Source organism: Sesamum indicum, linkage group LG5, assembly GCF_026168435.1.
Source record: "Sesamum indicum cultivar Baizhima isolate 11 linkage group LG5, ASM2616843v1, whole genome shotgun sequence".
In the NCBI taxonomy this organism is placed as follows: Eukaryota; Viridiplantae; Streptophyta; class Magnoliopsida; order Lamiales; family Pedaliaceae; genus Sesamum; species Sesamum indicum.
Genome location: NC_142661.1, coordinates 15,710,274 through 15,733,865, shown reverse-complemented (window position 1 = coordinate 15,733,865; position 23,592 = coordinate 15,710,274). Strand labels below are relative to the sequence as shown.

At 31.6% G+C, this 23,592-nt stretch overlaps 2 protein-coding genes across 9 annotated transcripts; one reads left to right on the top strand and one right to left on the bottom strand.

Annotated features, from left to right (window-relative positions):
- The first annotated feature begins 1,915 nt into the window (after positions 1–1,915).
- LOC105162027 (NAC domain-containing protein 75) lies at positions 1,916–9,847 on the top strand. Of its 8 annotated transcripts, none has more exons than XM_088880896.1 (7): positions 1,916–2,157; positions 2,728–3,079; positions 3,311–3,488; positions 3,644–4,251; positions 4,774–5,079; positions 5,959–6,066; positions 9,075–9,847. In XM_088880896.1, exons 2-7 carry the CDS (start codon positions 2,954–2,956, stop codon positions 9,162–9,164), a joined length of 1,416 nt encoding a protein of 471 aa, XP_088737022.1. In that variant the 5' UTR covers positions 1,916–2,157; positions 2,728–2,953; the 3' UTR covers positions 9,165–9,847. The 8 variants fall into 8 exon arrangements, with proteins under 8 accessions (XP_088737022.1, XP_088737020.1, XP_088737025.1 ...); XM_088880894.1 differs by having other exon boundaries at positions 2,725–3,079; XM_088880899.1 differs by having other exon boundaries at positions 1,917–2,157; positions 2,725–3,079; positions 5,977–6,066.
- Positions 9,848–16,503: 6,656 nt separating this feature from the next.
- Positions 16,504–19,968, bottom strand: LOC105162029 (phosphatidylglycerophosphate phosphatase PTPMT2). The gene is made up of 6 exons (XM_011079930.3): positions 19,352–19,968; positions 18,834–18,956; positions 17,473–17,566; positions 17,270–17,352; positions 17,097–17,186; positions 16,504–16,985 (listed from the first exon to the last, which is right to left on the bottom strand). Exons 1-6 carry the CDS (start codon positions 19,562–19,564, stop codon positions 16,725–16,727), a joined length of 864 nt encoding a protein of 287 aa, XP_011078232.1. The 5' UTR covers positions 19,565–19,968; the 3' UTR covers positions 16,504–16,724.
- Positions 19,969–23,592: the final 3,624 nt, after the last annotated feature.

The window sequence follows — 23,592 nt, the reverse complement described above, 5'->3', positions numbered from 1 at the left end:
CAGACACATGACCAAATATAATCATATCAATATATGTTGTCTGCAAACATTGCTCTGGACCTTCATCATTTATTTCATTGACCATATAGTTAAAAGAAATTTAAAAAATACATTATAATAAAACATGAATTATGCTTGAAATTTATTTGATTGCATGAAAATCTGTCAAGTGGACCACAAAGTGGTGGGGTCTAATATTTCATGTGCACCAATTTGATCATATATATATATATTAGGATAAATTACAATAAAATTCTTAAAATTTATTATGATTATAATTACTTTTTTATTTAAAAAATTACAAATGTTTTTTTGGTATTAATGATCTTCTAACAAATACCCTCTCATAGCATCCCATTATAGGTGAATATTTGTTAGATGATTGTTAATTTCACAAGGGTATTTGTAATTTTTCAAATAATAAAAAAATATTTGTAATTATAAAACAATCAGGGAAGCCTATTGTAATTTATTAACGTAGGAATGTTTCCAAATTCATGTCCCAAAAATTCAAATAAGTAAAAATTAAAATTTGGGATGACATAATAATTATACATATATATAAGTTAATTACATCAACATTCTCTGATATTAAGTCTCATTACACAAGCACCATATCGTTTATAATTAAAATTGCAGGGATAGTCCTAATTGAAGTGGTGTTTGCGTAAAAAAAATTTACTATTAAATCGTGGGTGTACTTGTTTACGATCTCAAGGTTTATGACGTACCATTGCAAAAGGCATGAAGTATTTGTGTAATTAGATATAACGTAACGGCATGTAAAAGAATTTTTTCTTTATGTGAAATATAAATATATATGTATATATGCATGTATGTCTTTTTCTCATTTTAAAATGGATTAAATTAATGAATGGGGTGCTTAGAGTTAAAGTCTTGTTTGATAGTAGTATTAATTAAATTAATTAAATAATTAGGGAAATATTTGAATTAAATATGGATTGGGGGGGATGGTGGTGGTCCATTGAGGATGGGATAGCTGCTGCTGCTGCTCACTTGCCTTGCATATCAAGCAATGTTGTGTACTACTACTCTTTCCTTTCTCTCTCATCACCTTAATTTCTCTCTCTAGAAAAAACATTCATGCCAAAAGAATCATCATCACCACTCCCACCTCCAAACCCATGTGACCTCCTATCATTTTTTCTCATTTCTTTTTCCTGTTTTTATATCTTTTATTTCTTTTTATATTTACTTTTCCTTTATCCTTTTTTTTTGGGAAGGAGGGGGGAGGGGTGGGGGTGGGGGTGTTCTTTTAATACTCACTTGTATATAATATTTAGTATTCTTTTATTATTTGTTATTGAAGACGTAATTCGTCTCATAAGTGGGATTAAATAAAATAAATTACATAAATTCATAAAGACGATGTGTATATATTAATTGTAATATTAGAATATACAATAAAATTTAAAATAAGAAAATCAAATCCCATAATAAGCATAGTAATATCTAATTCAAATGAGTTAGCCGCTCGATATTACACAAATAAGTTCATAATCAAAATTAATAAAATCGTAATAATTTTAATAAATCACTCAAATGAAAAAAAGAAACTTAAAATAAATAAATTTTGTTTCGGAACTCTTTAATATTCAATAACTTGTGTCAAATCAAACAATATAGTACGTGATTATCCTTAGTTATTACAGAAGAAATTAAAACTTCAATTGTGAATATACATACACATAAAAATACATATATATATATATATATATATATATCGTGTACGCATGAATTAAATACATGGTAACAGTATAATGATATAAAAAACAGCATGTGGTATTAGGGGTTAGATTATAGTGAGGAGAAAAAACAGTTGGGGTTGCTGTAATATTCTTTTTGAGTGTGAGGCTAAAACAACAGCTAAGGCCGTTTCCCACCTTTTGCTTTACCAGTCAAGAAGACAACACCCTCTCATCTCATCACATACAAAGCTACTCACTACTCCTCCCCCCTAGACAGGGAGCTTTATTAAACTTACTACCTTAGAATCAAAACCCCCCAAAACTCTCTCTCTCTCTCTCTCTCTCTCTCACACACACACACACACAGACAAGCAACACAGGCCAAGAAAACACACAGTGAGAAAAACTGTCTACATATTGCTATGCTGAAATTAGCAAAGAGTTAAAGGTGAGATATAGGGGAGGGGTGGGGTGAGGTGTTGGGGGGGGGGGGTATCTTTTCCTTTATCTTAGTACTGGCTGTTTCAGTTAAAGTGAGACGGGAAGGGAATTCTGGTGTGTATTTTTCCATGGTTAAAGCAGGTTTTATACCTCAATCTCACCTCCTCAGTTTTCTTCTTTTTTCTCCCTCTTTTCCTCTCTTTCTCTCGTCCTCATCGCCACCTCCTTAATTTCTTCAAGATTATCTATTAACATATGTATATGTATATTTCCTATATAGCTCTTTCAAGCGTTGGTTTAATTTAATTTGATTTAATTATTTGTCTCTTTCAATCATATTTTTTTTTATATATATACCCTCTTTTCTTTTCTTTTCAAGAATAATTGAAACGGGGTTAAAAGATTGAATTTTGTGTGTAAAGTTTTGATTTTTTGATGAAATCTTTGAGGGTTCTTCACGATCATGCACAGTAGTATTGAAACCTGATTTTCTTTAATTTTTCCCTAATAGTTATTGATTTTCTTTTAGTTTTTTTGGTTTTGGAATACGTATACTGATTGCTTTTCCTTCCAGAAGTATTTGGACCGTATACCATACCGTATGATTGATGAAGGGCTTCTGATAGATTTCTTGACATGTAAGTTGTAAAGCGTGGATGCGACTTTGAATTGGGAGAAATAAAACAAGAAGGTGGGATTTGATTCGGGTTCTTGATGCTGGAGTACTTAAAGTTGTTATTGTCTGCTGATGAATAATACAATATCCGTATACTACAAAAATAGGAGCCTTGTTTGTTTTAGTCATGAATAAGAGTAATCAGCTGGGATCTGTCAGCAGTTCTGAGCTCATCGATGCGAAGCTTGAGGAGCATCAATTATGTGGATCCAAACAGTGTCCTGGTTGCGGACACATGCTCGAAGGAAAGCCGGTACGGGTAATTGAATTTCCAATATATTTGTAATATTCTTGCCTTCATATACAAGAATTTTTCACAATCAAGAATCAAATAAAACAGCAATTAAGGGCATGTTTATACATTAATCAGTCATTTATAAAATTTGATTTAATTTTATGTGTTTAGTATAATTTAATTTTAATGTTGATGCGTGTGTGCTCGTTCTGATTGTTAATTTATGGAGTTGATGAGGGTTTTGTGCAGGACTGGGTAGGTCTACCTGCCGGAGTGAAATTTGACCCGACGGACCAGGAGTTGATCGATCACCTCGAAGCTAAAGTAGAAGGAAAAGAATCGAAATCCCATCCCTTGATTGATGAGTTCATTCCTACCATTGAAGGTGAAGATGGGATTTGCTACACGCATCCTGAAAAGCTTCCAGGTCAGAACTACACTCACTGTGTGTTTCTTGACCATGCACAATTACAATTTAGGGTTTCTTGTTTTCTTGGAAACATTGGTTGTACCTAAGTAAACCTAACTTTGATTTTTATGCCAATCTTTGTGTTTTTTTTTTCTTTTGGTTTTTTTTTCCAGGAGTAACACGAGATGGATTGAGTCGGCACTTTTTCCACAGGCCCTCCAAGGCCTACACGACCGGGACGAGGAAACGACGGAAGATCCAGACCGAATGCGACCTGCAAGGCGGGGAGACGCGGTGGCACAAGACGGGCAAGACCCGGCCGGTGATGGTGAACGGGAAGCAGAAAGGGTGCAAGAAAATCTTGGTTCTGTACACCAACTTTGGGAAGAATCGGAAGCCGGAGAAGACGAATTGGGTGATGCATCAGTACCATTTAGGGCAGCACGAAGAGGAGAAGGAAGGAGAGCTCGTCGTGTCCAAGATCTTCTACCAGACTCAGCCCAGACAATGCAACTGGTCTGACAGGAGCGGTGCTGCTCTACTCAACACTGCCGCTGGAGAGGGAAACAGCGAACGACGAGAAACAGTTAGTGTGAGTGTGAGCGGCAGCATGAGCGTGAGCGGTTCCTCTAAGGAAATGAACATCACTCAAAGAGACGACTTCTCAGCAGCTCCGCCTGTCAACGTTGCTGCTCCGATTCCCAGTTACAGCGCCATCGACATCCAGCAACTCAAAGCTGATCATTTCAGCTTCCTTCCGTTCCGAAAATCGTTTGATGAGGTATGAAAATAATCAATTTTCCCTAACTTCTTGCGCGAAAATCGACTGTTTAACAGTCGATTATATGATAATATGCATGTTATTTGATTGAAATTAGCTCGTCATCTGCATTTCTGCAACGACGAAACGTCTTACGTGAAGATCACATATGCATTATTTTGAGTAGCATTTTCAGACACTTTCATATATTTTGCACTTGAATTAAAGGTATTTTAGTCGAAATTTATATTGTTGTAATTGCTGAATTTTGTTATATATATGCTGTAATTAATTACAGTGAAGGAAAAGAACATCTTAATTTCCACATTTCCGTTGCTTATGGGAAAAGCATGAAAAGTATAGGAGACTTTCTTGATTATAACAGCCTGCATGCTAATTAAAATTAGCTTAATTAATTAGTAGTTCACCCACCAGAACCACATTAAAAACTGAATATTAATTTTCAAAGCTGAAAAAATTTAAGTACAGGCAAGTATTAATTGAGGGGGAGATAACTGATGATTAGTGGGGTTAATTGCGCAGGCTGGGAATATTGGGGAAACTTCAATTGCAAGGGAAGCAGGAGGAGGAGGCACGTGCGAAGAGCGTGAGATGGGACAGCATCACGTGAGCCATGAGCATGACATCGGACAGCATCACGTGAGCCATGAGCACCATCACCATAGTCATCAGATTGCTGCAGCTACAGCATTTCACATAAGCAGGCCATCACACTCCATCTCCACCATTATCTCTCCGCCACCCCTACACCACACATCCATTAACATTCTTGATCAAGATCACTCCTTCCATGTCCCCAGAATCATCCTCCCTCCTGAAAATTTCCAGGTACATTCTCACCAATCACATTAAGCATCCCATAATTTTCTCCAACTTTATAAACAATTTTTTCAATTTTTGATTTTAACATTAAATAAAAATGTATATATATGAAAAAACTTACTCCCAATGATAAAAATAGCTGTATGTACTGTACTCTCCTAGAACCACTAATAGGTACAAAATTTCTCTAAACAAAAGAAAAAAGACAATACGGCCTCCTGAACTTTTAAAAAAGAAGTTCGCTACCTTTTTTTTTTTTTTTTTTCTTTCCTTAGGAGATATTTTTTAATCAACCCTATAAAAATACTAATAGGCACAAAAAACTTAGTAAATAAAAAAAAAATACAATTTGACCGCTGAACTTTTAATAAAAAGCCCACTACCTCCCGTAGCAGAGAGTCGTATTTCTCTCTTTTTTAAAGTTCAGAAAATTGGTTTATTCTTTTTTTTTGCTGGAATTCTTTTACCTATTTTCTTTTCTTTTTTTTTCATAGAGAATTCTGTTGCATTTAACCCAAACGGAAGAATACATGCAGCCTTAATTGATTAGTGAGGCACATATTTAAAATTATAACAAGATAAATTAAGAGCAAAAAGCCTACATTTTCTTGAAAAAAAAAAAAGAAATTATAACCACAAACTGTAGCTACATGCAGCTTGAGATTGATAATGATGGCTTAAGTCAAATGAGAGTGACAGAAATCGAGAGTTAAGTCTCTTCCATTCAACCTGAAATTTTGTGTGCCAGCTATATTGTTTTACAAATAATCATAACTCCCTGTCTTTTTGCAGACAATACATGATCATATGAATAATTATAGTACTATGCTTTTGTTTTCTTGTAGTAAATGATGAATAAGTAGTATCAATATTATTGTCTTTGAGCAGCAGCAGCAGCAGCAGCAGCAACAACAGCATCATAAACTTGGAGGAAGGTCTGCATCTGGATTGGAGGAACTCATTATGGGATGCACATCAACTGACATAAAAGAAGTAAGTATTAAATACATTATTTGATTTTCACCCTTTTTGACTACATTAAGATAAAGAAAAAGATATATTTAAATATCTAAGTAATTAATTAAGGATTATTATTATTATTAGAATTAAAACTAAAAGAGAGATAGAGGTGTTGGAACCCTTTTCTTTTTCCTCTCTACTTTATCTCCTTTTTCTTTTCCAATCCAGTGTTTAGATGTTCTCCATATATAGCCGAATGTGATCTTTCTCTCCAATAATATGAAAAGGTTCGAGATGTTGAGGAGGCTCGACTCTGTAATTTTAGTCACAAACTATTAAGTGATAATATTAAAATTGTTATAAATAAAAAATGAGTGACGACAATAGTTCTGATCTTTTTACAATAGGCTTAAATATATTTTTCTTCCGTGACTTAAGTCATTTGGTGTTTTTATTCTTTAATTTTTTAGGGTAGCGATTTGTCCTACATCTTTTTAATTTTCGTGATTTCGGTTCTTTTTTTTCCTGGAGTTCAGCCTTCTCACCGAAAAAATGCATATGCATTTTACACGACCTTTTCAAATTGAAGCTACTGTTCCTATTGGCTCATTTTTTCCAGCATTTTTGTCTTACAACTTCCTAGGTGATATTTTGGTCCTATATTTTTTTAGTTTTTGTGATTTAAATCATTTTCTTTACTGGATCCAATTCACCCTTCTCACTGCTGGAGGTGAGCTTCAATGGAAAAAAAGATTGCAATCGCAAATAGAGATATAGGATCAAAATGCTAATCTAGAAAATTAAAAGATAAAAATGCTAAATTATTTAAATTACGGAACCAAAAATGTATTTAATTCTATTTCAATATATAATCATTAATTAGTGACATGAATTGTGTATGAAATTGACACTATAGATAACTAGTGATGCATACATTTATAGCAACAACACATATATAGTGGTAGTTATATTTATTATTATTATACATATATTGCTAATTATTTATAATGATAATTTTTATCACTAATTATTCCAATAATGACATTTACTTACACGTTCCTATTGAAATTTTGGAAACTTTTATAACGACAAAATAAAATTCTTATAACTTAATATATAAAATTAATTTTAATATCATCAATTACTTTTTGGTCGTTAGTAGTCTATTAAATTGTAGTGCTTTTAGTCGCAAATTTTCAACGTTTTTCTTAGTTAATCAGACTTTCCAAAATTAAAAAATTAGCTCCATTCCTGATGTCAATAATGTAAATAGCACTACTCCTTTTGTTTTGAGGGAAAATTGTTTTTCTCATCCTATAACTTAAATTTTGTACACTTTTAGTCACATTTTTTATGAGATTTTAACAAATAGTCCCATAATTTTAGAAAGTTCTCACTTTCAGTCTATCTTACCAATTTCTGTTAGGAGATTTATGGGAAAAAATAACAACACGTGCAAGTCATGTGTTTCGTCCTTTTTGAAAAGATAACGGCCATGTGACTTGCACATGATTTTTTTTCATATTGACGCTAAGATTAAAAATGAGATTTTTGTAAGTTATGGGACTATCTTTTAGAATTTCGTAAATAATGCATCTAAAAATGTATTGAATTATGGAATGAAAAAAACAATTTTCCCTCTTCTTGATATAATTTTTCGTATCCCTTGTTTTTTCTTATGATAAAAAAAATATTGCATTTTTGTGGCCAAAAAACCTCATAATATGACAATAATATATATATATATATATATAGATAGATAGATAGATAGCAAAATTTACATAAAGCCATGTATTGTGGGAGCTGCAACAAGAATCCTCTTTTCCTCTACTTTTGAACGAATAAAAGTGATAAATTGGAGCTAAAACCTTTTGCAAAGCTGTTTCTAATTTGAACTGTTGCTGCTAATTATATATATATATATATATATATATATACGAATAGAACACCAACAATTAGTACAAATTAAAGAATATTATTGTAATTAAGGACTGAAAAAGTGTTATATATCCATGAGCCTAAAATAAAAAATTTGGAAAAAGAAAAAAGAAAAAGTAGAATTAAAGAGAAAGAAATGGTAAGCCCAGAACTTTTGTCCCTGTGGCATCCTAGGAAAATAAAGAATTGTCAGGAAAGAGACAGTTTTTTCAGTTACGATTCATGTCTCGATAACCATGCACGCACTCCCACATATATACTACCACCTTCCCAGAGAACAAATTCTTCTGCATGCATATATTTCAGTTTTCATCAATCCCAATTAATTAATAGTTACACCACAAATGTAATTTCGTTTTCGTCTTTTTTCTTTATATATATAGTGATTTAAAGTGCGTTCGGCTAAATTTATCTAGAATATTTTATATAAGTATATATCTTTTAATCTTATATGACATTTGATCTTGAGTAAATTATATTAATATTTTTTTAGGTAATGCTAAATTATATAAATGTTCATATTTTTTTTTAAAATTACAGCTATACCTTTTGAAGGGTGTTAGTGTAATATTTTGAGGGGATATTTGTATAAATTTTGCATTTTAATATGAAGCGTAATTGTAATTACAATTATAATAGGGGGTGTTTGTTTATTTTAACCTAATTTTAGGATGTGTCAATATAATTTACCTTTGATCTTAAGTTTTCGGAGTGCTCGGATAAAATACCATTTGGAGCTTATAAGATGATACCGGAATGATAATTTTATAATTTATACCGTCAAACTTGAAGAAGTGTGTTAAGATTTTAATTACAAAATAAGTTGAGAACTCTTTATTTTTTTTCTAAAAAAAAAGAGAAATTATAAGCTGCAGGCATCTTTTTTTCAATTTTCTTATTTTTCGATCTTATAAACTCATTCTCTTAAAAAATCACCAAACATTTTTCAACATTTTATTGGACGTTTTATATAAAAACCCTCTAAAATACCGTCGAACTTGATTCGAGTTAGAATCTCTGGACGAGCACACACAACACACAGTGAACAAGCTGGAAACAGGTAGTTAATTGATAGAAGTGATGAAAAATGTTGATGAATGCAGGAATCATCGATGGGAAACCCACAGGAGGCAGAATGGCTGAAGTACTCCACCTTCTGGCCAGACCCGGACAACCCGGATCATCATGGATAAAAAACAAAGCGGACAGATGGAGAGATGAGTAGTTAAAGGAGGAGGAGAAGGAAGATGAGGAATGGAAAAACATGACAGTAGTACTTCCACAGACCAAATCATTGCCTTTATCATTACTACTCTTGAAGCCTTGCTCAAGTTGTTTTCAGACAAGCTAAGTGCTGATGGAGGGACCATCCATGCATGCATCCATGTCATCACATATTGTTTCTACTTTTTCCAATCTTTTTTCTCTAAATTCCAGGTCCTGATGATAGCTTCAAACTCATGAAACAAAACCCATGTTGGAAAAGAGAGAAAGAAAGCAGAAAAGGAGTAAAAGATGAGAGAGAAAGAGAAAGAGAAAGAGAGAGAGAAAGAGAGAGGGAGAGAAGCAAAGAAAGAAAAAGCTGCTCTCCTTCTGACAAACACAAGACCAAAACCCTTCCAAAGCAAAATTCTTCTTGCATGAAAATCATCACCCTGATGATTACTATATATCATCTTTATATGTTTATTCCATTACAATTATTTGTTCAATTTTTAGTTTTTTTTTTTTTGTATAATTTGTTTTTGTTTTTTTTACAAGAAAAAGCACTACAGACATTAAAGCACAGTGAAACTTTAATTTGTTTATAGCATCTTTTTGTATGGGAATACTTAATAGGAAAGAGCACCAGATCTTTAATTTCCCTTTATCACTATGCACAGCTTGTCCTGAAATAACATCCATTATTAACTACCATGATGCTTTTATTTTGTCGCACTGCATGCAGTTTAATTGGAGAAGATCTTCAAAGAGATTATGAGCTTATCATGCATGTATGCCAATTAGAGAAAAAAACATAATTATGGGATTCTGCCTAGTGAACTTAGGATGGATCAAATATTTTTGCAATTTATGATATCAATGTTTTTGTATCGCGTTATCTTGATTTGTTCGTAATGCTAATATATATCATGAACGAATACATCATGTTTATTGAATTTTATTTATTCTTTTGATGAAAAATACGTATATTTTATTCTCATATTCATAGAATTCAAATTTACAATCACTTAATTGGAAGGTCACAACTTTACTATTATTTTTTTTCCCTTCTTCTTTAAAGAAGGATCAAAGCCAGTTCCGAACACCTCCTGGAACTTGAACCTCGACTTATCTTTTACAAGAATAAACTACTACTATTTGGCCACTTTATCGACTGTTACCACTCGAGCAAACTCATTGCTTGTCTCCGAAACCCTTCTTCACTTCACTTTTGTTCTTTATTAAGTAAATGAAGACACACACACATATATATGTATATATATTTAGAGAGAGATAGGGAGGAGAGAGAGAGAGAGAAAGGCATGCATATAGTAGCAAACTTGAACTTAATTGATTGAAGTATTGGATACGAGGGTTTCTTTGAGGAAAAGTTGGTCTTGTGACTGCTATAATCTTCTCAATTTTTAATTTCAAAATAATTAATTATTTCACAAAACATCATTTCACTAACGCCCGTGGACGATATATATGTTCTGTTTGGAAATAATTTTGGAGAGAGAATCATCAATCTTGACTATATGTATGTCTTAAAATTGGATCAAGACAACTCCCGTAATTTGTACCTAGTACTCAATCGATGGCTGGTACATAATGAGAACAAAGATGCACCTTTGTAACTCCATGCAATATCTATAACGCCATCAATAATTTGTTTCTTGTCAGATCGTCAACATCGCAGAAAATATGAAAATGAAATATAGTAGCAAGATATCAGGTTTATATGGTCCGAAAATTCCCCCATGTCCACAGTTGCTTAAGATGGATTTTTACTAGGATTTTCTCTCAAATTAATCACAATAAAATTCACATATCAACTATTTATATTAGGGTATACCCATAAAGCATTGTGACAATTACAATTTTACTCCTGACAAAACAAAGTTGGATCTGAAATTTAATATTGGGTCGACAGACGTCATGATCTAACCAAAGGTCTATAATTAAATGGACGATCTTCGTAAAATTTCTCATTCAGCCCCTTACAAAATATTGCTAAAATAATTTATCATTATTAAGTTTCTCGTATGTTTGTGAATCTTCCAAGAAAGTTAATTTAACTCGAATTGCATTTGTGGAATGAAAAGCTAATCTCGGGATTTTTTGCTAAATTAGCAATTTCCGGCGACAAATGTGCCACTTTTTTCAAAAAGATACAAATCGTTTATTGTCAAAATAAAATTTGAGTGGACAAAAGTAGTACCACCTCCGTATTCCACATAAGTTTGAGGATGTAAACAAGTTAGCCAGTGACAAAATTATTTGATCCATTCATTTACTATATTAACTGCATAGTCTTTTCATTTCTCTATGTTCTTTAAAACTGCTTTAATTATTCGATTCCAGATTCGAGCTTTTTCTGCCAATTGTTTGTACGTAGATATGCTTTTCTTAACTCTGGAGGGGGGGGGGGGGGGAGGGGGGGACATGCATGCATATATATATATATAGGGTGTGCATGTGTGTGTATATATATTATAGGTGTATGTATAGTTTTGCTGCATGTAGTAAAAGCAAATAAACATGCAGCTGCATCGACGTAGTTTCTAAGGGGAATAAAGACAGAACCAGATCATCATGCATGTACATGTGTTGTACAAAGTTTTATAAATTAAATATTAATTAAGCTTCCTAATCTATCAGAATCACCCGACCCAGAGGAGTACTACTCTCCCCTCCTACATCTCCTTTCGATTCGATTCGATTTGATTCGCGGAAACTGAACTATTAATGATTATTGCAAATATTTCAATGAATTGTCTGAAAATTACTGATTCTGGAAATGTGGAATATTAGGTATATATAAGCTAAGTACGTACGTACATCCACAAGCTTTTTGGCTAATTCAATGAAAGGATACATCTCAAAGTAGCATCCGATGCTGCTTATTGGTTGAAATCCACTTCAATACCTTTGCTATATACAAATATATATATTGAAGTGAAGTGATGATATTTGTCAAGAGGGATTCTGAGTAGTACCTCTGCAAAATATACTTTGTACATATTTCATTCCAAGTAATAGGCTTGAGGTATCCCTCACAAACATATGATCTTCTCTGTATGGGGCACTTTTGATTCTGTACGAATCTGTTTTTGTAAATATTTGGTCTCGTGATTTTTCAAAATTCGAGAATTGAAGATAATTCTATGCAATTTTGCCAGAAAATTGCATGTGTTGTGGGTGTGACACGCTAATTTGGAAATTTTCAACTAATTTATGACTTTTCGATTAGGATTGTCGTCAAATTGCCATTTTTTTTTAATTGCAAGACTAAATTACCAAAACTAATTTCAATATTTATAGGACTGTGATCGCAAATTTCCCAAAAAATTCAATGTCAAATAGAGTTGTAAATTAAATTTTAGGAAAAAAATAAAAGCTACCAAATTTGTGACATTAATTCATCAGAAGATGGGATTTAAAGTTATCAAATGATTGGTATTTGCTTCTTTTCTTTTCTTTTTTTTTTTTTCGCTTTGAGCTCACTTCTATCCGATTTTATAACCATTTGATCATTTTTTAAATTTTTCATATTTAAATATGTATTGGTTCAATTAATCAATTAAAAAAGAAATAATTTTGTACTTCATTCGAGATTCATCTATCTTAGAAATTTATGAAACCCAATTTTGAAATAAATTCAAATTTGTGACCCATTTATTAGTCAAATTAATTGTTTGGGCTTTTGATTAGTAATTTATCCCTAAAAAAATTTGAAAGTAGCAATTTTAATCCTGTGGTTGGGGTTGACAATTTTTGTTCAATTGAAATCGATTTTAACAATTTGATCCCACAAATTAAATAGTAACAATTTGAGGATGATTCTCGCCAAAAATACATAAATTGATCAAACATTTCCATAATAGCGTGACGACATGTGCGCAACACATACACTTTTTTAATTAATTTATGAATTTTCGATCAGAATTGCACTCAAATTGCCACTTTTTGAATTGCAGGACCAAATTATCAATATTTAATTTCAACAGGACCAAATTTTCCATGCTCTTATACTTATAAGACTAAATTATAAATTTTCATACATTAAATTAATGGAATTTTATTAGCAGATTGAATCTTCTTTTCCAAAATTTTATTTCCTTTTTCAAAATTTTATTGCAATAGAAAATCCAATCCAATTTGGCAAATGTATTCAACTACTCCATGAGGATATACATATCCTTGGGGAATATGGCAAAAATATTATGGTGTAGGCAACCTAAGTGTTTTACGTAATTGTTGTCGTTGGGGCAATCCATGTAAGAATAATCAGGATTCCAAGTGAAGGAAAGAACAAGCAATTCTGGATCCCTTCAGGATTCTTAATTAAAGACTCAAGTACTAAAATTATTTTTCCATACCACAATTGTAATAGAACATGGGACTATTCTAAAAACCCATAAAGAACAAAACTAATTTTTTTTAATTGTTCTACGGGACCAAATTTGCAATTTTGCCTTAATGTGTTTCCCTCCATCAACTCGACTTCTCAAGTACATTTTGTCAGTATATTTCAACAGTCCTCATTCCGATGGAACAATTTTTTAAAGTGTAGAATTATTATTTAAATAAATTTATTGTACATAGTCGATTGTATGTTTCAAAGAAAAAAATAAGTCGATTTAATTTAGAAAAAGTAGGAAAAGGAATAATGGGCGTATATTACGAGTGGGCAGAGAAGTGTCGCTTTCCACATGCAATATAAAAAAAACAAAGAAGGAGATGTGGTATAAAGTTGATATTCATTTCTTTGGCTTTATGGAAGATTTTGGATGCTTTTAAAAGCTGCTGTAGTATTAGCAGTGTGTGTTTCCGAGTTGTTCAGATTCGGTTTCTTAAAGAAGTTGCAGAAGGAATTACATATGTAGTGGTATGAGGAATATTACCTCCTTTTCTTCGATTCTTTCACAGACATAGATGGGACCTCATTCAAAACATGCCATATCTAAATGAATTGCAATTTAAATGAATTGTGTGCGAGTCATATGTAATTTTTTAACCGAATTGGCCAAAAAAAGATTAAAGTTGCAGGACTGAATTGCGAAAAGGGGTAATTACACTCTCCTTCCCTAAGATTTGATTTAATTACACATAGACTCCATGTGGTTTGAAAAATTATATTTAATTAGTACCCCTAATGTTTGCTTCCGTCTAACAAATGTGTCCCTTTTTGTTGGTCAAATTTATTGAATTTGTTCGTGTTAAATAAAAAAACTGAATAAATCAATTTTTTTACTCTCAATGACTTATTAGCGACCTATTGCAGGTCAAATAAATATGCAACTAAACTACCTTTATAATGGTGAAAATCTACCTTACCATATGCATTAACGTGTGAAGATGTATAAGGATAATTTGGCCATAACAAGATTTATATGACTTTGAATAAAATAATAATAAATCAATCGAAGGTAAATATAGATTTTTATCCAATTTTTTTTACCATTATTCTCATGCTAATCTTAACCTTTTCTTCTTTTTTCTTTTTTTGTATATCTGTACATACGCTTATACGAGTTTTTCAATCATTAAGTTACTAAATTAATAACATAATTTTTTCTTAAATGCATTAATCTGATGTCACTGAGAATTTCAGGCTGATGAAAATATAATTATAGAATTTATGCAAATAAAAACGTATTGATTTGACATCATTAATAATATAAAATATAACATTATGGGCTAATTCAAATATATTTTTGTTTTCTTACAAAGATAAAAAAAACATAACACATTTCTCAGAGAGACGTGAGCCAAGAAATTTGTGGGTAATGGGTCGGGTTGCTAGGATTCGTCCGTGTACGAATATTACGTTTGAAATAAATATGAATTTGTTGATTGCGTCCAACTGAACTTTTTCTAGTTTGAAATTTGATTGAGACCCAACCCACGAAGTATTTAGCAGGTCTGGACGGGTTCTTAGGATTTTGACACGAACCAGAAGCTGCTATGGATGGAAGCACAAACTGAATCTGATATGTCGTGTTTTTCTACAAGATAAATGAATTCTATGAGCGCCATGCAACAAAAATTCCCATGCTTAGATATTTCAACCAACTATATATTGGATTTTGTTTTTTTTTTTTTTTTTTGGCAATTAGGGAGTTAATATTAGCAGTATCAACAGTCCGTGTTACAAAAATTGAGCCGGAAATAGACTCGTTGTGGCGACCTGACTTACGGAAATCTAAATTTCGAGGAATGCTCCTTTCGCCAAAATCCATTGGGACATACCCTACTTGGTTATGGCAACCCCACAGAGACACGAACAAATCCAACTTCGACTAGATCAAGTACTATAAGCTAGTTACCGTCGTCTGCACTCATATAAGACGGTGAGTTCTACTTTGAACTTCTACTAGATCAAGTACTATAAACCAGCACTCATATAAGACGGTGAGTTCTACTTTGAACTTCTACTAGATCAAGTACTATAAACCAGCTATCATCATAGCTACCGTCTTCTTATAATGCACTCATATAAGACATTGAGTTCTACTTCGAACTTCTACTAGATCAAGTACTATAAGCCAACTACCATCATAGCTACTGTCTTCTTATAATGCACTCATATAAGACAGTGAGTTCTACTTTGAATTCATGACACTGACATAGAGACCTGAGGACTGACGACCAAATCACTATGTTGACGGAAGCAATATCAGCAGTTGATGTTGAAAAGATTTTGTTCCTGAGGAAGATGATGAGGGATGGAGCAGTTCTAGTAATTTTTTAGCACTGATACAAATTTCCAGGTAGTGATTTTGGTGGGCTGCATATACATAGACGACCTATTGCTTCCCAAATTGGCTACCAGCCATGAACCAATCTTTTGCTGTTTAACACCCTTAAACTATGGTGAGAACTCCATAACTATTAACATGGACGCTACAGAGACAAACTATAACATATAACAAAGGGCATGCCAGCACAGTTAAAGACTATTGGAAGAAATTACAAGTACATTGATTTTTCGGTAAGATGTAATGGGCAATACATTACTCATACACGGGACTTAAGGGCTGGTAAGATAGTAATATTTTAGCTACAATGTTTGAAATGCTTTACTATAGTGCTAAAAACTCAACTGGAAACTGCCTTATGTTTGACAATTTTCACTTTCCACTCGTTTGGAATTATGATGGGGAGATCTGCCATATCCAAAAAACAGAACCACCGAGAAAATAAAGGCAACTAGATCCTATAAGAACACGCTACCTATTCTATGTTCACCCACTTGTTCATCCACTTATATCATTCTTAGTGTTCGTACCTTGGAAATTTGCATTTTGAAGACCGAGAACCATGTAAAAGGAAAACCTGATGCAAATATATACTAAAGGAACTACAAGTCATATCTTACCCATACTATGTACAATGTTGAAAATGGATCTACCTCAAGTCATGTCTTCTTTTTGACTTTATTCTTCATATACCTCATAGTCACACGACTACTAAACTTTATAACAGTTATAATAAGCTTGTGTGCATCATACACCATGTACATGGTAGCAGCTCAGAGAAGGGTCTCAGCAAGCACGCGCTTCTGTCAGCTGTCTCATAACTGGTCCATAATTACCTGAAACTTTTAGAGATGAAAAGAGGCAGGATAACCGAGCCATCATTGGCCTTCTCCTCATCATTCTGGGCACAACCGTCAGCTCCTTACAAGAGTCGTCAGTACAAGGGCTATCATATCCTTCAAGATCTGCTTTTGTAATTAATACAGCATCTCCGGACACAGAAATTGCTTTAGAAGCCATATGCTGCTGCTGATATTCTTGAACTGCCTGAAAGCAGAACATCAAGCTGAGAAACCTTAAAACCACCTTGATCAAATGAATAAGTGGCTTAGAACAAAAATTAAGCCCAATATGCAATTTCATGTAATGATTGTTTACCTTCCATTGTGACGGAGCCAATAGCACCCTGGGTCGTCTAGACCGGACATATTCAAGTGCAGCAGCTGGACTCATATGCTTGTATTCAACCTGAAAATCATAGTGTCAAATTGTCAGCAATTAACCAGAGGCATTGCTGCATAACATGTTCTACACAGAAAATTGGACCGCACCAGATAACAGAGAACAATGGTTGTGCTCCTTCCTCTCCCCGCTTTGCAGTGGACATATGTTGTTTGACCAATAGAAGCATTTCCTGCGACCAAAAAGGAATTGTCAACAACTGATGAAATTAACATACAATTGTTTGACAACGATTGTACTATCATGCAGTAAACAAACATAACAGAGACCAAAATTAAACAAAACCACGTACTGTGAATGAAATTCACAGCTCTGTTGATGTCCACAAAAGAAGGAGCAAAGAGATAATCCCTGGTAGGGATTTCAAGATGGTCTATCCCATGAGCCTGAAAATTGAAAATGCAAGAGTAAGGCAATTAAGAAAAACTGACAAAAGAATTAATGTTAATCCTTTAATTATTCCACCATGGACGGAAGTCCACAATTGTCCAAACCACTTACAGCCTCAATGAAGAACTATTTTACAATTCCTTTTTCTAGGCTAAAGAAACAGTTAAAAGAAACCTCAAAGTATAAGCCATAAGCAAGAGACTTCATCTTTGCATTTAATTTTGATTACTTTGTTGTCTTAAATTGCTATGGGAGAGTCATTGCTCCAAGGCAACATAAGCATGATTTGAAGATGAAAAATAAGCGAATTTTCATTTTCTTTACCGTATGCTTTGCGGAAAATGATTTATGAAGTTACATATAAAACATTCATTGCAAACACTAAAGATCAATCAAGAATGGCGCAGCTCATTGGCAGTCTATATATGAAATGGAAAATCATGACCACAGTCTGATCTCTCAACAGCTTGTGGCAATTATTTTGAGAAAACTTCATCAATTTACATGCGCACGCACAGACAGACACGCACACACAATATTTTTGTGGATAATTACACTGCCCTCCCCTGTGGTATGAGAAATTACATCTAGCATCCCTAACGTCTGCTTCTGTCTAACAAATAAGTCCCTCCGTTAGTCAATATTCACCGAATTTGCTAATATTACAAAAAACAATAGAAAAAATATATTATTGACTTATAGTAGGTCAAAACAAATCTTTTTATGACCAAATTACCGTCATACATATTCATGCATTAATGCACGTGAGGAGTTATATCTTCACCATTCGTAGTTTAGTCCCAAAAATATTGTTTGACCTGCGATAAATCAGTCTTAAGTGTATCAATTTTCATTCATTTTTTTTTGTGAATATCAACAAATTTAGTGAATTTTGACTAACAGAGGATTATTTGTTAGACAGAAGCAGCCCTCAGCGGTGTTGCATGTAATTTCACGTACGTAATTTTCCACACCTCAAGGGGTGTACGTGAAATTACACCAAACTTCAAAGAAGGGAGTGTAATATATATATGTATAGATATATTGTTGCAGCAGTTCCATCCAAACAACCAGCTTAGGATACCGATAAAAATATTCTCAAAAACCCGCCTTGAGCTTCATGCTGCTGTTATTTGCAACAAAAGCTCATGGAACTTGTATAGCCGTTTTCAGGAAAAGAGAACATAATTGCAAGCTTCAGTCACGAAACAATAATCCCAAAATACTGAAATCAATTTAGGAAAGAGAAACAAAACCACTCACATAGTATAAAGACGTTGGCACCAGAGTTTCATATGGCTCATTCAGAGTAATAACACCACCAACTCCAAGCTGCTTCAAACGAGGTACATCCTTTGGGAATGGAACAGCCCCCAACAGAAGAAACTAAATATTCATCACGAAAGCAAACTCAGCATATGTACTTTATGTAATCTTCTCAAATACAGTACAAAGAAAAAGTATTAGAGGCCACGATGACGAGGATAACATCAAGGAAAGAATCGGATTCATCATAAATTCAACTCAAAAAGCATCAAACCAAACGTTGATCAAGATGCCAACCCCTCGAACTATATATAATTAAGAACTTAATGAAAAATAGATTGCTGCTGATAAGCATGAAAAAGTATTTTTTAGTAAAATAAATTGATAAATGCTGATGCTAAGAATTAAACAGAGTAATTACATATAAACTAAATATAGTGAACTGATAAAAAGAATTATCAACAACAAACAACAATCTGATCCCACATAAGGTATCTCGTGTCCAGATGTTATACCTGATCAATCTGATCCCACCAGCGAAACTCAGCTTGAATCTTGTTCCGGAAAACGTTGTACAAAAGGGTCGGGTAGAATAGGATCCGAGCCCCAGCTCCGACTAAAGCCCTTTTCGCATCAACCCGAACTTCGATCAGCCTTCTTTCTTTATCACTACTGGTCTTGCTCTCGACAATACTCTTTGTGGAATCATCCAGTTCCTCGATCTTCATGGCAATCAACAATCAAGAAAGGAATATGCAAACTAAATGATCTGGCGAGAGAATTGACAGCGAAACAGGAACCCAAAACCTAACTGATAGAAACGATCAATTAAAGCCCTCAATCAAAATGAAATTACATCCATCGAATCAACAGACCAAATGCGGGTGATCATCCAAAGGCGAGCTATAGGTTAGGGATTTGTGAATAATGGTGAAAATCAAGGAAAAATTGCGATGATCAAGAGATGGGTTCGTCGGAATTGGGATGATTCAGCCATTATGAGACGAAGATTGTGGAAATCAAGAAGTGGGAGTGTGCGCGAAGAAGCAGGAGAGTTCGATGGATTGAGGTGAGCGAGAGAAGTCAAAAAGAGGAAGAGGGGTGCGAGTGGGGGCAACAAGCTCGGGAGTTGTGCTTTCTTTATTTTATCAAGAGAAATGCTTTTCCAACCATTGGATAGATTATTAGATCGGATGGTTGGTTTTTGTCTAAATTTCTTATCCAAAATAAATTTTAAATCAATTATATTGCAATTGAATTTATCATTCTTTTTTTAAATTATTAATCGTCGTGGTGGCACGTTTTTTTTTTTTTTTGTATATATAATAAATAATATTTTATATTTTAAATTATATTATGAATAAAAAAATAAAATCAATACATTATATTTTAAAAATAAATAAATAAATAAAGTAAGCGACAAAAAAAAAGAAAATTAATTTAGGGATATAATTGATATAGCGATAAAATTGGTATTGGGGCATCATAACCGCTATTTATGAGAGAAAAAATATTTTTTTTATATAGTATAAATATATTAATTAAATTAAACTTAAAGTGTTTAAAGGTATCTTAATCTAGTTGCTAAGATTAATATTATATAAATAAATTCAAGATTATAAATTTGAATTATATTAGACGTGTTGGTATTTGTTTGGGACTTAATTGTATTAATAATTTGATATTAATATAATCATATAGTTCCTATTTCAAATAAAAAAAAAAATCAATCCAGAGTGAAACTTTTTTTTCATTTTTATTGTTGTTGTCTGGTCTCATCAAATATATTCAAACAAGTAGTTGCGCGATTTCTATGTGATATGTAATTTATTCAAATTTAAAAACTTAATCAACTATAGGATAATTAAAATGTTATTTTATCAATATTTTGTTTGAATGAGTTTATAAGGTTTTTTTAATCAGTCTTATAAAATATTGGAAAAATTATTTGTTTGGTTCTTTAAATTTATCTGCTATTAATTTTAATCTTTTAAATTTATTTATTTTAATTTTAGTTCGATAACTTTTAGAATTGCTTAATTTTAATCATTTGACCCAACTTCGGACAATTTTACTCCTACACGACTTTTTTAGAGAAATTTTAGTTCATATTCTATTCATTTTGCATCTCAGAGCTAATGCTTGTCTAAAATGGTATAAAAGTTTAAGTTTATTAAAAAAATATTTGTTTATATTATACTTGGACCATTATAATGAACTATTATCATTTACATCAAAATAGCAAAAAAATCATAAATTAGACTGAATGGCCAAAATGAATTCAGACCAAAGTTATAGGACGAAAATTTCTTTTTTCCTAAAATATTTGAAAACTCATAAACTCATGCCTTGAACAATTATAATATTTTTAATATATTTTAATATTTTGCATATTAAATCATCATCAAATTATTTTTTAATTATTTTTTTAATAAGTGAAGAATTTAAATTAAAAGTGGAGTAATTAATAAAAATAGTAGATACACAATAAATATAATATAACCAACAGGTTATATATATTTCTTAAAAGAAATTGACAAATATATAAATGCTTAACCAAAAGTTAAACATTTTTAGGGAAAAAAAAATGAATAAATATATTTTATCATATTTTTAAAGAAAAATATGTTAAAAAAATAATATTTAATTATTTATCTGTTATCTAAAAGAATAAATAGTTAATAACTTAATTTTATCACCAAATTAATAAAAAAAATTTCATGAAAATTTTTGGTGTATTGATGTACTCATTTGTTAGTTAATTTTGAGTTTTTTTTTTTAAAAAAAAAATCAAACTATTTAACTCACTGATTATATTTTATTTTATTATAAATTAAAAGATATATTTTCCAATTAAAAATTTTTCAATTAAACTTAAAATACAAAATTACTAAAAAAAAAATTCTTTGAACTATATATATATAATATAAGGGCAGTATTGTCTAAAAATTTAATTGTTGAAGGTAAGTGTTACATTTATTAGTTAAGTTACATGACTAATTAGTTTAGGAAGGCAAAATGTATTTTACCCGTACTAAAATCTAATAAATTTTACGTCTTTCATCTTTTAAAGAAAATGTTTTAAAAAAAATACTAATTTGAAAAAAATCATATAAATAAATTTAGGTAAACACTCCCGACTTAAAAAAGAAAAAAAAAAGAATTTTCTATTTATCTAAACCATTTATTTTTTCATAATTTATCTACACTACCCATTAAATGTGAGGGCCCCAGAGTAATTAATTTCGATTGGCAAATTATGTGTTGATTAAAATATCTTTCTACAAAATTATAATCTCTTTAATTACTTACTTTTTTAACAATTGACTTTTTACCCTATGATTTTAACTTACTTGTCCTTTTTCTATTTTTCTCTTTTTTTATTTATTTAACTTATTATTTTTATAAAGGTAAATTGCATAAATAGATAAAAAGAGAAATACAACAACACGGTTCAAGCAGTCGAGGCCCCATCAAACCAAGGGATCCTCCAAAATCAGTAAAGAGCACGTCTATAATCCTAACAAGCGTGTCATATGTACGGCTAGTATGTTGAAAGATCTATTGATTCTATTCTTGTCATAAGTGATACACTAACGACGTATTTATTTAACTTATATAATTTTATCTATGGTACATAGGTTAGTTAGATTGGACTTTGAACGAGTTCGAAATGGGTTGGATTAAAAATAAATTTAAATATATAGATTTAAATTTACATTCAAGTCAGACAATGTGTGTCACTAAATTAACTTATTAGTGAATGTTCATGAGTCATCGGTAATAAACTAAAACTAATTACTTAAGTTTCAATAGGTGCAAATTGAAAAATTTAAATAATGAACTTGATTTTGTCAAAATGACGGACCAATAGCAATAAAATTTTAAACTTATCCAAATAATAGACCAATAAATATAATTTATTATGAAATCGAGAAGAGTTGGTAAAATAAATAAAATTAAGTATAATATATATCTAACTTTCATTTAGATCTCTTAAGTTTCATTCAAATTTGTATTTGTATTCAACTTTGATTTGATATATTTTAAATAATTTGAGTTCAAACAAAATTTATTTATTCCATGTATTACTCAAATTTAACTAAATTCAGTTAATTCGTAATTCTTTATTTCCTAAATGTCTAGTTAAGTTTTGCTTAATTTGATCATAAAATTAATTTTGAGCAACGACGGAATCAACATGAACAATTCTAGCATATTTGGTCAAAATCTCACTACGTAATTATTATAAATAAAATATGTAATAAACTAATTGTATACTATTTATTTTTTTAAATATTAAATAAATTTAGTCTATTGATTTACTAAATATTTAAGAATGGAATAATCTAAATTAATGAATAAATAAATATTTTAGTGTATTAAGTCATTATCCATACTCATGGGTATTTTAGAATATTAGACCCTACCAATACACACTCATTTAATTTCATGGGTCTAAAGTAGGGTAGGGCCTTTTATCCATTGAATAAGATATGAATATGTAATTCAAAATAATTTTTTAAATATGAATAGGATAATACTCTACCCGTTGACAAGTCTAATAATACTTTCACTTTCAAATCAAAGGAAAAGAGAAGTAGAAGGAGGAAAAGTGAAACGAGAGAGGAAGAATAATAATTTCCTCCAAGTTGTTTGGTATGTTGGAAGGAAAGTAGATTTCAAATACTTTCCTTATTTGGTAGGAGGAAAACAGATTGAGAAGAAAATATTAATTTGTATAATTTTATTAAAT